Source organism: Podarcis cretensis (assembly GCF_951804945.1).
Source record: "Podarcis cretensis genome assembly, chromosome: 13".
NCBI lineage: Eukaryota > Metazoa > Chordata > Lepidosauria > Squamata > Lacertidae > Podarcis > Podarcis cretensis.
This window is the reverse complement of record NC_137182.1, coordinates 50448033-50465072: the sequence shown is the minus strand read 5'-3', so window position 1 is coordinate 50465072 and position 17040 is coordinate 50448033. Positions and strand designations below refer to the sequence as shown.

The window sequence follows — 17040 nt, the reverse complement described above, 5'->3', positions numbered from 1 at the left end:
TTCCCCCAGCACACACATTTTTGTATCCGTTATTACACCAGAGAGCAGCATCATAAAATGCGGATAAGTGCAAATTTAAAAGCCGTCTGCGTTTCAGTTTGCGTATTGTTTCAGAAAGCACGGATGAGGGAGGTTCATGTTAAAATCTACCCTGAACTGAATTTCTACCAGTCCTAGTTTGGCATGATGCTACATGCCCAAAGTGCCTTCCATCAGCTTCAGCTGGTGGCCCAGCTATGCCCCTATCTGGACAGGGGTAGCTTAACTACTGTTATCTATGCTCTGTTAACCTCAAGGTTAGATTACTGCAATGCGTTATATGTAGGGCTGCCTCTGAAGATGGAAACTTCATCTGGTACAGAATTCAGTGGCCAGGTTGCTCACCGGAGCAAGACGGTTTGAGCATATTATACTGATCCTGGTCCAAGTGCACTGGCTAACAATTAGTTTCCGGGCCCAATTCAAAGTGCTGGTTTAGACCAATAAAGTCTTAAATGGCTCAGGACCGCAATACCTCATATGGAATGCCTCTTTCCATATGAACCTACCCAGACCCTGAGATCATCTTCTGAGGCCCTTCCTTCGTGTGCCTCCTCCTTGAGAGGTCCAGAGGGTGGCAACACTAGAACGGGGCCTTCTCTGCAGTGGCTCCCCATCTGTAGAATGCTCTCCCTAGTGAAGTTCGCCTGGCGCCTTCATTATAAACCGTTAGGCGCCAGGCCAAAATGTTTCTTTGGTTGATTTGATTGACATCCTATGCCTTTTTAAAAGGTTTTTTTTTTATGTGGAGGGTATATTGGGTTGTTGGTTTTATTTTGATTATGTATTTTGTGGTTTTACATTTTGATTTTATTCCGTGAACTGCCCTGAGACCTCCGGGTATAGAGCTGTATATCAATTCAATAACTAACTAACTAAAATAAAATAAAATACATTGAAGGAAGCAAGTGGCACTGCAGGAAATGAGAGCAGCGCAGTGTAGTGGTTAGTTAAAGAGATTTCAATGACAGGAGAGATTTCAATGACAGTCATTGGGAAGGAGACCAGTGTAGGAGAACTGAAGTTAAGATTGAAAATGAATAAGAGAAACTGAAAGAAACCAAAATTGACCTGATTTGCTTATGCCTTTGATGAGGGAGGCTTGCCTGAGTTTTCAAAGCCTTCACTCTCTGCACTTCTGTCTTCAGGTGGAGATGGAGGGAAGGGAAAAGGATCGAAGAAGAAAGGATCGTCTTTCCAGACCGTTTCCGCGGTTCATCGGGTAGGAACCAAAGGCTGCCCCACGAAAAAGATGGGAGAGGGGTTGCTTGTTTGATTTTTTTCCGAAGTCAAACAAGGGGGAGCAAAGAAGACATTGCTGGAAACTAAATAAGTATTTACACACATTCCTCCCTCTCTTTTCCTCCTCCTCTCCTTTCGTCTTCCCCCTTTCCCTGCCTCTTCCTCCCTCTCTATTTCTGTCTTCCCTCACCTCTTCTTCTCTTCCTTTCTCCTTTTCCCTCCCACCCTCTCTCTCCCATTTCTGCCTCTCCCTCTCTCCCTCCTCTGTCTTCTCTCCTTTCCCCTCCCTCTTTATCTCCCCTCCATCTGCTTCCCTATCTCCCTCTCCTTCTCTCTCCCTCTTTCTCTGGCAGGAGAACCTCAACAAGCTGATGGCCAACCTGAAAACAACCCACCCTCACTTTGTGAGGTGCCTCATCCCCAATGAACGAAAGGCCCCTGGTAACCGGACAGGGACAGGGCTGGTGGACCGGATTGGGAGGTGCTGGTTGTGCTGGTTTGGGGAGGCCCTTGGGCAGCTAACTCACAGACAGGGACGTGTCTACGGTTTCACGTTTCTCCAGCGGTGATTACCTGAAATGCGTACCAACAAAAGGAACGGTGGTGAAAAAGCCAGGGAATCTGCCTCTGTTTGCATACTTAGCACAACTCTAGCGGCAAATGGAACAGGACAGGAGCCAAACAGAGCAATAAGTATGGGGGTTCGTCTCCAAATGCATTGCCCAGGATCTCTAGAACCATACAATTGTGCAGTTGGAAGGGACTCGCAAGGGTTGTCCAATGCAGGAATCTTTTGCCCAACGCTGGGCTCGAACCCACATCCCTGAGGTTAAGAGTCTCATTCTCTACAGACTTCTGGCTCTGCAGTTCTGGAGCAGGAGTGTGGAGTCCTTTTTCTGCCTGAAGACCTCATTCCATCCTGGGCAACCTTCTGGGATGGAGTTGTGGGTGGGGCCAGAAGAAAAAGAGGGCAGAGCAATGGATGCAAATTGGGAGGCGGGTGGTGCTGTGGTCTAACCCACAGAGCCTAGGGCTTGTAGATCAGAAGGTTGGCGGTTCGAATCCCCTAAACGGGGTGAGCTCTCGTTGCTCAGTCCCAGCTCCTGCTAACCTAGCAGCTCAAAAGCATGTCAAAGTGCAAGTAGATAAACTTGCCGCTCTGGCGGGAAGGTAAATGGCATTTCCATGTGCTGCTCTGGTTCGCCAGAAGCGGCTTAGTCATGCTGGCCACATGACCCGGAAGCTGCACGCTGGTTCCTTCGGCCAGTAAAGCGAGATGAGCGCCGCAACCTCAGAGTCGTTTGCAACTGGGTCCCTTTACCTTTACCTTACGGCAGGCTAGTTTCAACACACCCACACACCTCTCTCTCCTCCAACCAGGCAAGCAAGAGGCATTAATGACACATTCCATCCAGGCAAAGATATTCAAGGAGGTTGCAAAACGGTGTGGGGTGTGGCCATAGCTGTCAACGTTTCCCATTTTTTAAGGGAAATTTCCTTATTCCAAATAGGATTCCTCTCAAGAAAAGGGAAAAGTTGACAGCTATGGGTGTGGCCCCTGGACCTGAGACTTCCCACCCTTGTTTTAGAGAGACGCTATGGGATGTGTGGCTACATAAACTAAGCTTGGATGGGACCCCAGCCAAATTAAGGGCACAGAGGAGGCCCATTTCTAACACGGCTGATACCTCCCCTCTCTCTTTCCCTTCGCCAGGAGTGATGGATAATGCTCTGGTCATGCACCAGCTCCGCTGTAACGGAGTCCTGGAGGGCATCCGGATCTGCCGGAAGGGATTCCCCAACCGGATCCTTTACGGGGACTTCAGGCAAAGGTGAATCTGCTTTTGGGGTCACGCTGGGTGGAGCGTGGCCCTTCCCTGCACTGTGCCTGTCGCAACCTGTAACATTTGCTACCTTCCCCACCATTGAAAAATGCCTTTCATAACAGTACTTTTCTTGTGAGGGCAAATGGCTCTCTTTGGAGGTCATGAAACGGCCTGGTCATCGATGGCGGACAACGGACAGCAACATGCAATTAATTAGCCAGTAAAAATATCTGGAGCACAAGTCGCATTTACACACCAGCATGGTAGCTCTGCTCAGTCCGATGGTTCTTTAAAAGGTTTTGGAGGAGATGGAATTGCAATCTAGAATTCTGGCGTTCTCTTAGGACTAGAACGGCCTCCTGAGCAGGGCCAGATTTAGGTTTGATGAGACGCTAAGCTACTGAAGGTTAATGGGGTCCAGCTGTCCTTTGTCAACAACAAATTGCCGCTGTTCTTTGTGTGGAATATATGAAATCAATCAGTAGGCATAAGACTCCTACCCTTAGTCTGTGCTGCCTGATCATCAGTCTACAAGCACTCTTTGAAGTTAGATAACAGGTACAACAGCTTGACCTATATTCAACTGTGCTGCGCTCCAGTCTGCAGCTGCTACATGTTACTATGCAACCAGTCCATGCAGAATGTAGGCACCCTATATATAGGAATGAGCAAACCAGTGATATTTTAGGGAGCAGGCTAGCAGGTGGGACCCATGACTTACATCATAGGAGCCTACACAACACAAAACACTGTTGCTGTATGTAGGTTTTTCCCCCTTTAATTTTTTGGGGGGCCCCCAAGAGAGTGGGATCCTACGCTATAGCTTGTTTAGCTTATACGTAAATCCAGCACTGGTCCCAGGCACTTGTTTCTGCGCCCCCCTAGCCATATAGCCAAATATTATAAGTAATATTTAAGAAGAATAGTACATTATAACATGCTTTAATGGGACTGCTTTATTTTGTGTTTTCATTATGGATGCTTATTTAATGATCGTGCCATTGGCCTTTATACTTGTAAACTGCTTAGAAGGCTATTTCAGCACTAAGTGATATATAAATTAACAACAACAATGGCTCAGAAAATAAATAAATCATTAATCGTTCACTGACCCAAATTGAAAATAGGCCTAAAACAGGTCAGTTAAGAAATATGCCGTCCTGGTTTTACACCCCTATACTTTCTTCCCATCAGAAGAATCTTACAGCTTTGGCAGGGGAATCTAACAGAATATTTCCCTCCCCACCAGGTACCGTATCCTGAACCCAGCTGCCATCCCTGAGGGCCAGTTCATTGACAGCCGGAAGGGAGCAGAGAAGCTCCTGGGCTCCTTAGATATCGACCACAACCAGTACAAGTTTGGCCACACTAAGGTGAGAGGGCCGCTTCCAGACAGCCTGTTTATTCAGCATCCATCCTGATTAACTTTCACATAACTTATGTGGTCATTAGACAATATCCAGTATTTATTGAGCATTTGTTCTGATTTGTTTTCGTAGAGCGGTTTAATCACAGTAATTTGCTGGTGGGGTGTCTATGCATTCCCTTTCATATTATGTTCAAACACCCTTTTCGGTGTGTTTCTGAGTCAGTTTCTGAACTGCAAGAAGTTCACATGGATTTGTTGTGCTAAGCAAGCAGTCCGCAATAAAACTTGGTACCGCTGGGGTAATTGACACCCCTCAGTCGGAGAGGGAAGTGTTGTCAGCATTGAGACTCAGATGTATAGAGCTGAACTCAAAATGCTTGTTTACATAGCTGTTGTACTACCAACCTTACTGTATGCTTGTGAAACATGGACCACTTATAAACACCACCTCCAACTCCTCAAAAGATTCCATCAACGGTGTCTCTTAAAATTTTTACACATCACTTGGGAAGACAGGCGAACTAATGCCAGTGTACTGGAAGAAGCAAAGATCAACAGTGTTGAAGCAATGATTCTTCAACATCAACTTCGTCGGACTGGTCATGTTGTGCGGATGTCTGATTATCGTTTTCCAAAGCAACTACTCTATTCCGAACTTAAAAATGGAAAGCGTAATGCTCATGATCAACAAAAGAGGTTTAAAGACTGTTTCAAGGCGAATCTAAAAAAATGTAGTATAAACACTGACAACTGGGAAACACTGGCCTGTGAGCGCTCCAGTTGGAGAACAGCCTTTACCAAAGGTGTCATGGGCTTTGAAGACACTCCAACTCAGGACGCAAGGGAGAAACGTGCTAAGAGGAAGGCACGCTTGGCAAATCCACACCATGGTCAAATCCTGCCTGGAAACCAATGTCCCCACTGTAGAAGGACGTGTGGATCCAGAATTGGCCTCTACAGTCACTTATGAACTCATTGTTAAGACTGTGTTTATGGCAGGCAATCTTACTCAGCTACGAGTGATAGAAGAAGAAGAAGAACAGGAGGAGGAAGAGGAAAAAGAAGAAGAGGAAGAGGAAGGAGGAGGAGGAGGAGGACTGGTACTCATCTAGTGCTCTTGTGGACAATATTGTATGATAGATAGATGATAGATAGATAGATAGATAGATAGATAGATAGATAGATAGATAGAGATAGAGGCTTAGCCAGAGGTGCTCATGCTGACACCCCTACCACCTTTCCCTCTCCTTCCAGGTATTTTTCAAGGCTGGGCTGCTGGGCCAATTGGAGGAAATGCGAGATGAACGCCTTTCCCGCATCATCACCCGCATCCAAGCGCAGGCCAGGGGTCAGCTCATGCGCATCGAGTTTAAGAAGATTATGGAGCGTCGGTGAGCGCCGTGATTATCCCTTCTTATCTTGCAGGTTGGGCGGGAGTAAGAATTGATTTTCACGGTATCTGGAAGAGGGAGATTCATAATAACAAGATTTCCATAGGGGTACCTGTTATTCCATTTCAACAAACGTGCTACAGGCACTTCCTGACTGTGCTTTCAGAACATTTCAGCTTGATTTGGTTCGCAGGGAATCTTAGTCAGCTTTGGCTATTGAATGAGCATTTGGCCCGATTTGTTTACAGGTGCGTAGATGGTGTTGCATCAAAGCAAGCGCATTACCCCATCATTTTCCTTATCGCAGAAAAAAGAAGCCTGGTCTTTAGGGGCAGGCAGGCTTGTCTCCTCAAACGACTGTAATTGTGCACCCGAAATTTAGCAGCATGCGACAGAACCCTATCTGAAAATAGGGACAGCCTGGAAGCACCTTTTGCAGTTACAAGAAGAGCCGCTCTTGATGGTTGTCGGAAATGCTGGTGGGCAGTTGCTTTGCTAGGCAACGTGACTGTTTAAAAGATATTTGGCTAGTACAGTGGTACCTCAGGTTACATACGCTTCAGGTTACAGACGCTTCAGGTTACAGACTCCGCTAACCCAGAAATATTACCTCGGGTTCAGAACTTTGCTTCAGGGTGAGAACAGAAATTGTGCTCTGGCAGCGCAGCAGCAGCAGGATCCCCATTAGCTAAAGTGGTGCTTCAGGTTAAGAACAGTTTCAGGTTAAGAACAGACCTCCAGAACGAATTAAGTACTTAACCCGAGGTACCACTGTACCTATACAGTACTTATTTATTTGCACTTATAGTATGTCCTTTGCCAAATGGTTCCCAGGGCGAGTTACAAGCACACGCAATTAAAATAAGCAAGAACGTACAGTCAGAATCATTTTTAAAATCATTTTATATTGCATTTTATACCATAAACTGTCCTGTGATCCTCGGATGAAGGGCAGTACAGAAACTTAATAAAATTAATAAATGAAGTGAAAAAGGGGGCCCATGGGAAGAAAAAAAACCCCTGTGGAACTCTACAACAATGACCACCAAGACCTCACGAATTGCAGTTTCTTTTTTTTCTCCTTGTCTGGAACCTCGTTTTCAAAACCAAAAAGCAATCCGTATCAGAATAAATGAATAAAAGCAGTGGCGCAGAATACAATGCACTGCAATGGAAGAGGAGGCAAGGCAGCCAATTGGTCAAAGGCCTGGAGGGTCAAGAGTTGCAATTTTGACCAATCACTGAAAACCACAAGGATATAGAGGGCTGTCTCACCCCAAATTGGAATATTAAGTCCCCTGGCTCAGCATTGCCCACTGTGACAAACAGAGTCCCTCCAGGGTTTCTGCCTGGGAGCTGGGGGAGACACTTTCCCCCGCTTAGGGGCTAAATCCCCCTTCTCCTTACCCTCCTTTCCCCAGGGATGCGTTGCTGGTGATTCAGTGGAACATCCGGGCCTTCATGGGGGTGAAGAACTGGCCCTGGATGAAGCTGTTCTTCAAAATCAAGCCTCTGCTCAAGAGTGCAGAGACTGAGAAGGAGATGCAGGTAATGCTTCTCGGATTACGACTGAAATTTATCCAGAACTGCTAAGGGTTAAACAAACAAAAAAAAATTAAGGGCTGCCACACTTGAGTCCACCCAAAAACATCTGGAAGGCCATCGAGTTCACCAGGCTATCCCTGATTTGCTCACAGGGGTTCACTGCAGGCAGTTTATGCACTCCACAAATATATAAACACCTTGCACAACAGTGTAATTCATGCAGAATTGGCCCTGTTACATGTTTGACACAATGCTCATTCCACATTTGTACGAAATTAAGTCTTTCAGTGTGGCAGCTCCCACACTTTCCTGCCTATTGACATCAGGCCTTTGCTGTTACTCCTTCCAGTGCCTCCTGGAAATGTTTTTTGTTTAGGCAAGCATATCCAGATGTGTAGGGTGTTGACGCTTTAATCGTAAGTTTTAGCTGATCGGTTTTAATAACTTTTTTTGGAAGGTTTTCAATTTATTTAAAAACTGTTTGCTGGTAGTTTCATGTTTTTAATTCTGTTTGTAACCTGCTTTGAGGTCTCTGGGCTTTTATTTTACAATCAAGTGGAATATACGGTAATTTTTTATGAAATAAATACACAAACAGTGAAGGCCAGGCTGAACCCTTTGCATGCTAGTCTTCTACAAACGAGGGCTGTTATTTTCCGGTTGCGAAACCGTTCAAGCACCCAACCTCACACCTCCAATCTGAAGTTGAAAAAGGTCCCGAAGCAGCCTTGCTCTACCAGCTTTGAAATATCCCTTCCCAATATATAAACCTGCCATTCGCGTTTCCTTTTAAGCAGCTACCGCTGGCTAGCTGGTTGAATCCATCAGTCTTGTTTTCTTCTCCGCAGACAATGAAGGAAGAATTTGGGCGGCTGAAGGAAGCCCTTGAGAAATCGGAGACTCGGAGGAAGGAGCTGGAGGAAAAGATGGTCTCCTTGTTGCAGGAGAAGAATGATCTCCAACTGCAAGTTCAAGCTGTGAGTGACTTTATAAAGCCACCAGGACAAACTGCAAGGTCCTGGAGAGAGAGAGTCCTCGGTTGCTTCCATGTGACCTCATTGAGCATATTTCCGGATTTGTTTGCATAAGGTTTGTGGGGAGGTTAGACGACGTTGGTGATCTGTTGTGCATTGATTCTGGTTTGCTTGCAGAAAGAGTCGGTGCTGCTGCATTGAGTAAGCATCAGCTCACATTTTGAAATTTGTTTCCTCATCTCTCTCCTTATTGCTCTTGTTATGCGACGGGTCAACTTTAATGGCGTAACCTGAATTGACCGGTATATGACTGAATCACACCCAAAGTTGGCAAGAAGCCGTGGTCTAGCCCCACTGATGGGCCCTGCAGATTTCCCACCACTACCCTGGCTGCCAGCAGCTCTGCAGGATTCAGATGGGAGTCCTTCCCTGTCGTACCTGGAGATGCCAGGGTCAGAATCTGGGATCTTCTGAATGCAAACCATCAGCTCTGCCACCGAGCTACTGACACCAAAGGATCCCATTTGGCAGCAATACTTGACTCTGCAATCAACGGCCTCTATTTTTAGCTTCCTGGTAGATGGTAAAAAGGTAAAAGGCAAATGACCCCTGGACGGTTAAGTCCAGTCAATGGTGACTATGGGGTTGCGGCACTCATCTCTCTTCAGGCCAAGGGAGCCGGCGTTTGTCCACAGACAGCTTTCTGGGTCATGCAGCCTGCGTGACTAAACCGCTTCTGGCGCAACGGGACACCGTGACAGAAACCAGAGTGCACGGAAATGTCGTTTACCTTCCCACCGCAGCAGTAACTATTTATCTACTTGCACTGGCGTGCTTTCGAACTGCTAGGTTGGCAGGAGCTGGGGCAGAGCAATGGGAGCCCCGTTGTGGGGATTCGAACCACCGACCTTCTGATTGGCAAGCCCAAGAGGAGGAATCGGCAAACTTTTTCAGCAGGGGGCTGGTCCACTGTCCCTCAGACCTTGTGGGGGGCCAGACTATATTTTGAAAAAAAATATGAACGAATTCCTATGCCCCACAAATAACCCAGAGATGCATTTTAAATAAAAGCACACATTCTACTCATGTAAAAACACACTGATTCTTGGACCATCCGTGGGACGGATTTAGAAGGTGATTGGGCCATATCCGGTCCCTGGGTCTTAGTTTGCCTACCCTTGCCCAAGAGGCTCAGTGGTTTAGACCACAGTGCCACCTGGGGCAGGGACGGACGGACAGTGTGGACAAAATGCATCCTTCCAACCTAATCGCATTGGCCTCTATAGAAACAAGCTGTTTGAGCAAAGGGTCGTTGCTCAGCGGTAGAGCATTTGCTTAGCAAGCAGAAAATATCAAGTTCAATTCCAGCATCTCCAGGTAGGGCTAGGAATCTCCCCCTGTCTGAAACCCTGGATAGCCACTGCCAGTCAGGGTGGAAATTACTGAGCCATACGGGCCAATAGTCTGACTCAGTATAAGGCAGCTCCCTATGTTTCTGTGAAATGGGCGCATATGGAATTGACAAAACGGTTCAGGACACTGGGCAGAGATGAAGCAAAGGTCAAAGTGCACTGTTGGTATCTCTTAAGAAGACAGGAAGGTGCACTGGGATCAAAACAGCCTTTTATATTGTCAAAAAGTCCTAACGTATTTGTTTTATTTTTATTTATTAAATTTGTATGCCGCCCTCTACCCATAGATCTCAGGGTGGTTCACAACATAAAATCACAATGTAGAAAGCACTTTTGACCTTTCACATCCCATCTCTTTGCAGCACCTCCTTGTTCCCGTTTACTCCGTCCTCCTCAAATGCCTAATCAGATGCTCGCTTTTCCGAAAACCCCTTTCTTTCCTTCCTCTCCTCTCGCAGGAACAAGATAATCTGAATGATGCTGAGGAACGGTGCGACCAGCTGATCAAGAACAAGATTCAGCTGGAGGCCAAGGTGAAGGAGCTGACCGAGAGGATGGAGGACGAGGAGGAGATGAACGCCGAGCTGACGGCCAAGAAGCGGAAGCTGGAGGACGAGTGTTCAGAGCTCAAGAAGGACATTGATGACCTGGAGCTGACCCTGGCCAAAGTGGAGAAGGAGAAGCACGCCACGGAGAACAAGGTGGGCTTAGAGTGGCAGCGAGGCAAGTTCCCTATGTGAACCTGCCAAGGTGATAAGGTCCTTAGGTGAGCACCTGTTCCCAGCCCCTTTGACATTAGTGGCACAGCTGGTGGGGACACAAGAGAGGGCCTTTTCGGTGGTGGCTCCCTGTTCTGAACTGCAGGCCCAAAGGAGGGCTTGTGGGAGTGGTTGGGTGCAGGGAGACCAAAGAAGGATGTCAAAAACATCGGAATGGCCAGTTCTAGAGAAGGTGTCGACTTAGGCAAAGCAGCCTGCCATTTCTCCTAGCCTTTGCAGACACCGCAGCAAGGAGATGGCTTTGCCCGCACCCAAACAAACCTTCTTAATACAGCAGAGCAGCATATGTCATTTCACTCGACTAGATGAGGTCATAGGTGGCAAATACCCAAACTGTCAGGATGCTTTCAGTGGCTCCTGGTTGGTTGCCCAGGAAAGTATAAAGACAAGGGAAAGTTTCTTACTGTCCTTTTTCACTTCAATATTTACAGAAAGAGGCTATAGAACCCAGCCTCTTGGATAATGGTGTTGTCCTGAGTGAATCTCCACCCTCCGTCTCTCCTGCTTCCTTATTCGTCTTCTACGGGTGTTGCTACGTGCCCTCTGCCTTCAAGCTCTTTGGTCTCCTACTTTTAAGGCTCACCAAATTCTGGGAGATGGAGGGTCTGGGATGCTTTCTAACGACAACGTGTCAGCCAGCTGCCTCTCCAGTTCTGCCTCCCCCTCTCCCATTTTTTCCCAACTTTCCCCCTCATCTGCCTCTGAGCTGTGACCTCCCTCAAACCCCTGTTGTAAACCTACACTGTCTTCCTCCTCCCTGGAAGGGTCAAGATGGGGAGGCGGTCTCCCCTATTCCACCTCTGCCCAGTCCCTGACAACACCTTACTGGGCTCAGAGCCCAGCCCCCAGTTCCGCAGATAAGGATTGCATCAAAGCAGGCCAATTAGTGTATGAATATAAACATATGTGAGCCCATTACTGCAATCACTACCAATTAATTTTTTTAAAAAATGAATATTTATTGGCATTTTCAAAAAACATATACAAAACAAAAAACAAAAATTTAACAAAAATTAACAAAAAAAACCATACAAAAATCCAAAACAATTAAAAACACATAAAGTTTCAATTACTTATTTTCTTTTACCTTATTTCTCAGACCTCCTCACACCTCCCCTTCTAGTATTCCCATTTAAAGATTATCAGCACAGCAAGTCCTTAACATATTTCTCCACTTTAATTTAAAAATTTAATCTAACATAATATTATTTTACTTTTCTTCTTTCTTCCAATTCCCCCATTTTATCTTTGCAAGCCTTATTTTTATTTAATTTAAACCCCAATTTTAACTTATCCAAATTTACACATTAATACTTATACCTCATTGATAAATCTTAAACCTTTTTCCTAAAGTCGACCAAAATTTCCCTTCCACGATTTTCCCAATTCCCATACAAATAGCCAAACAAAAAATAAAAACAAAACAAATTATATTTATATACCCTTTGGATTCCCAAACTCCACCCACCCTTATCCCGGTTTCAGTCCCCAACAAATGTCCACCATTCTCTATATACTATATAGAGAATCACTACCAATTAATTGTGGGGTTTTCTTGACTACCAAGATGCTTCCGGAACAGTTTGCCTTTGGTTCAACACACTCCCAGATTGTGGAATTCCCTCCCAAGAGAGGTCAGACTGGCTCCCTCTTTTGTTATCCTTCCACCAGCAGGCTAAGGCCTCTGCAGCATATTCTACCGGCAGGCTAAGACTTGCTTTCTGTCCCACCGGTTGCCACAGATCAGGCTGAGTGATCTGAGTGGGCTGCCCTCCAGCTAAGAGCTTCTCCCCACATGCTCCTGAGACCCCCACATGTTGATTCAAGGTTGTCCCTTCCCCCACAACGCCTTACATCTCTGGGGTTTGGCCTTCCCACCAGGTGAAAAATCTCACGGAGGAGATGGCCGGTCTGGATGAGATCATCGCCAAGCTGACCAAGGAGAAGAAGTCCTTGCAAGAGGCCCACCAACAAGCTCTGGATGACCTGCAGGTCGAAGAAGACAAAGTCAACACGCTCACCAAAGCTAAGCTGAAGCTGGAGCAGCAGGCGGACGATGTGAGTCATCAGCAGAGACTGGAGAGTCTCGTGAATATGAGCATATAAGAAGCTGCTCTCAGAGCTGGAACCTTCCAAGTGCTGGCGGACTCCAACTCCCATCAGCCCTGACCATTGGCTGCACTGGCTGCTGGGGCTGATGGGAGATGTAGTCCAGCAACATCCAGAAGGACACAAATCCTCCATCCTTGCGTCCAGCCAAAAATCTCTTGCTCTGGCAGATCTTCTTGGTGGGAGTTTCTAAGCCACAGCGTTGGGGGACATTTTATTAATTTTTTAAAATATATTTTTTATTACATTTCCTGTTTTACAATTTAGAATATTCATTTAAACAACCTTAAAATATCAAAACCTTCCCTTCTTCTCTTTCCGTGGTTCATTTTGCAAAACATAAATCCCTGCATATTTTATATAAACTAAACCATTAAGTATTCCATTATGACATCCATCAAAACTTAATTTACACTGTTGTATTTATCTTAATGTTGCCAGTGTTGTCAAGTGTATACAATTGCCACCATTTTTTTCCAGTAAACATTTTCCAATCTTCTTCAAACGTATATTCTTCTTGTTCTCTTATTCTGTATGTTAGGTTGGCAAGCTGCGCATATTCTGTCAGCTTAAGTTGCCATTCTTTTTTAGTTGGGACCTTGGGGGTAGGGGACATTTTATGTCCTCTGGGCCACGTTGACAACTTTCCCAAGGCCGCACGCCAGCAGTGGATGGGGACAGAGGTTAAACTGGGTGAATTAAGAGGTGTGCTCCTGCTCTGCCTCCACAACTGGAAGGCAGCAGAGCTTCTGAATGCTAGTTGTTGGAAACCACAGGAGAAGAGAGGGGTCCTGCTAGCGAGCAGGGTGTCTGTTTGGCTGCTGAGAGACTGGGGCGCTGGGCTAGGTGAGCTGTTGTCCTGATCCAGGAGGCTCCCTCTTTCCATACTCGATCCAGGCAAATGTGCCCCACCTCCCCAAAAAAGATGGCCAACCTCTGATCTAGTAAAAGGTAAAGGGGCCCCTGACCCTTAGGTCCAGTCGCGGACGACTCTGGGGTTGCGGCGCTCATCTCGCTTTATTGGCCAAGGGAGCCGGCGTACAGCTTCTGGATTCTGTGGCCAGCATGACTAAGCCGCTTCTGGCGAACCAGAGCAGCGCATGGAAATACCATTTACCTTCCCACTGGAGCGGTACCTATTTATCTACTTGCACTTCATGCTTTTGAACTGCTAGGTTGGCAGGAGCAAGGACCGAGCAACAGGAGCTCACCCCGTCGCGGGGATTCGAACCGCCGACTTTCTGATCGGCAAGCCCTAGGCTCTGTGGTTTAACTCACAGCACCACCCGCATCCCATCTAGTAGACTCCCCCAAATGAATTCTGCAGTCCAAAGCACAAGAAACCACCTGTGAGTAATGCCCGTTTCTTCTTATTCTTCTTCTTGTCTGCCTCTTTCAAACCAGCTGGAAGGCTCCCTGGAACAGGAGAGGAAGATCCGTATGGACCTGGAACGGGCCAAGAGGAAGCTGGAAGGGGACTTGAAGCTGACCCAAGAGAACATCATGGACCTGGAGAACGACAAGCAACAGCTGGAGGATAAACTGAAAAAGTAGGGGACGTGCCTCATCTCAGCATGCTTTGTAGGAGCCTCGGGAAACAGGAGAGAGAGAAAGAGAGAGAGAGACAGACCGAGATCACCCTTGGGAAACAGGGGAGAGAGAGAGAGAGAGACCACCCCTCTCTGCCCGCCACTACCAAACTCTTTTCACTGTTTTCACTGTTTATTATTGGGTAGCATATTATTGGAGGAGGAGGCTATGGATGGCTAGTAGCCCTGACGGCTGTGCTGTGCCTTTGTAGCTGGAGGCAATCATCATCATCATCATCATCATCATCATCATCATCTAGTATTTATACCCCGCCCATCCGGCTGGGTTTCCCCAGCCACTCTGGCTGGCTCCCAACAGAATATTAAAAACACATTAAAATATCAAACATTAAAAACTTCCCTAAACAGGGCTGCCTTCAGATGTCTTCTAAAAGTCAGGTAGTTGTTTATTCCCTTGACATCAGATGGGAGAACGTTGCACAGGGCAGGCGCCACCACTGAGAAGGCCCTGTGCCTGGTTCCCTGTAGCAGAAGGCCCTCGGAGCTGGACCTCAGTAATCTTTCCCAATACCATTTGCTGGAAACCACAGGAGAGGAGAGGCCTCTTGTGCTTGTTGGCTTCCCACTGGGTGATCTAGTTGGTCACCGCAAGAACAGGATGATGGACTAGGTGGACCATTGGCCTGATCCAGCAGGCTCTTCTTTATATCCTTATATATATCTAAAACAAATGCATGTGAGCTGTGCCCAGTTCTGCCCACCAGGGATTAAGGAGGGTGTTGTTGACACTATTGCAACATGCCTGGAGACCCAAGGTTGAAGAGCCCAGGTCTAGATCAAAGAGCCTCATTCTGGTGGCGGCTCTGGGAATGATGCAGTGGTCAGGTGAAAATCATGCAGAACGGGGGGGGGGGTGGAAGGGAGGGGAGGGGGAGGGATAGATAATTTATTATGGTCAAAGACCAGGTCACATAACATAACACAATAAAAACAGCGTTCATAAAGATAAAATATACAATCGGAGCAGATTGCAGCAATAGCTCATGAGTTAAAATCGAGATATAGCCACTTCCTCCTTCAAAAGGAGGTGTTGCGGGCTTCACGGCCCCACCACACATGCGGTGGCTGGCTCTCAGCCTCCCCGCGATTGAGGGAATCCCCAGCCCCCTATTTAATGCAGGCGCGACTGGGGATCTCCCTCTTTTGCCGCCTCCAGCTGCTGCAGCTGAAGGGCAACTTCAGCATTTCCCTAGTGAGCTATTTTATTCTAGAGGATGATCTGTATTCTAGAGCAGTGTTTCCCAACCTTGTGCCTCCAGCTGTTTTTGAACTACAACTCCCATCATCCCTGACTAGCAAGACCAGTGGCAAGGGATGATGGGAATTGTAGTCCAAAAACAGCTGGAGGCACAAGGTTGGGAAACACTGTTCTAGAGGATTATCTGATGTATGAATGGGGTGGGGGGAGGGAATGGGAGGATGGTAGTGTTTACTTCCCCAAATGCCTTTTTCAGGAAGGAGTTTGACATCAACCAGCAGAACAGCAAGATCGAAGATGAGCAGGCGCTGGCTTCACAGCTTCAGAAGAAGTTGAAGGAACTGCAGGTGGGTGCCCTGCTTAGACCTTCAGCTTTCAGGTGTCTCTCTGCTCTAGAAATGCCCAGGGATGGACTTTGCCTCTTTCCCCAGCTCTTGGCTTTATGTTCTAGAACCACCTTCTGGCCTAGAACCAACCCCCTGTGAGTTTGGCCCTGGGACAAGCCGCATGCCACGCAAAGGTTCTTGCCCCTGAGCCAATATGCTGGATGGATTGAGGGAGCCGTCTTCTTTTTTTCTGTGGTCCAGGCGCGGATTGAGGAGCTGGAAGAGGAGCTGGAGGCAGAGCGAGCATCCCGGGCCAAGGTGGAGAAGCAGCGCTCCGACCTCTCGCGGGAGCTGGAGGAGATCAGCGAGCGGCTGGAGGAGGCCGGCGGGGCCACCACCGTGCAGGTGGAGCTGAACAAGAAGCGGGAGGCGGAATTCCAGAAGATGCGCCGCGACCTGGAGGAGGCCACTCTCCACCACGAGGCCACGGCGGCCACGCTCCGCAAGAAGCACGCCGACTCGGTGGCCGAGCTGGGGGAACAGATTGACAACCTGCAACGCGTGAAGCAGAAGCTGGAGAAGGAGAAGAGCGAGTTGAAGCTGGAGCTGGACGACGTGGGCTCCAACATGGAGCAGCTGCTGAAAGCCAAGGTGCTGGATGGATGGAGGAGGAGGAGCTAAAGTTAGCTCAAAGGGGTACCTGGATACCTGGAGGTGGAAGCTGGGGAGAGGGGGAAGCTGGGAAGGTATTATCCTGATACCTTCTAGAGACCAAGCTGAGCCAAGGGGCGTCCTACAGGGATGTCGTTTGGTGGACTGTCTCCAAATGACGTATTCAAGCCAACCGAGCGACACGGCAAAGCCGTATTGTCCAGAGCACTGTGTACAAATCCAGCATGTCCCTTTAAACTGAGGGGCTCAGTTAAGCCCGATTAAGATTAAAAGTGCAGCATGTGGCCTGTTTGCTTGAAGGTTTTGTCCCACCTTCCTCGTGTTGCTGCCTTGCTGGCATCTGGAGCTGGCCTCCTCGGTCCTCTCTCACCTTCCTCGCTTTTCCCCCCTTCCCCTCTTGGCCGGCAGGTGAATTTGGAGAAGATGTGTCGCACCGTGGAGGACCAGGCCGCAGATTACCGGGCCAAGTTTGAGGAGACCCAGAGGACCCTCAACGACACCAACACACAGCGGGCCAAACTCCAGACGGAAAATGGTATAACACACAT

General features: G+C 47.6%; 1 protein-coding gene across 1 annotated transcript in view; it reads left to right on the top strand.

Annotated features, from left to right (window-relative positions):
* MYH6 (myosin heavy chain 6) overlaps positions 1 to 17040 on the top strand; it is a 54752-nt gene that overhangs the window by 25437 nt on the left and 12275 nt on the right. Inside the window, exons 17-29 of the mRNA XM_079951710.1 lie at positions 1188 to 1261; positions 1635 to 1722; positions 2996 to 3113; positions 4357 to 4480; positions 5731 to 5867; positions 7289 to 7415; positions 8261 to 8389; positions 10257 to 10499; positions 12459 to 12635; positions 14091 to 14236; positions 15751 to 15841; positions 16082 to 16471; positions 16901 to 17027. Coding sequence (XP_079807836.1) covers positions 1188 to 1261; positions 1635 to 1722; positions 2996 to 3113; positions 4357 to 4480; positions 5731 to 5867; positions 7289 to 7415; positions 8261 to 8389; positions 10257 to 10499; positions 12459 to 12635; positions 14091 to 14236; positions 15751 to 15841; positions 16082 to 16471; positions 16901 to 17027 — 1971 coding nt within the window. The remainder of the gene's footprint in view (positions 1 to 1187; positions 1262 to 1634; positions 1723 to 2995; positions 3114 to 4356; positions 4481 to 5730; positions 5868 to 7288; positions 7416 to 8260; positions 8390 to 10256; positions 10500 to 12458; positions 12636 to 14090; positions 14237 to 15750; positions 15842 to 16081; positions 16472 to 16900; positions 17028 to 17040) is intronic.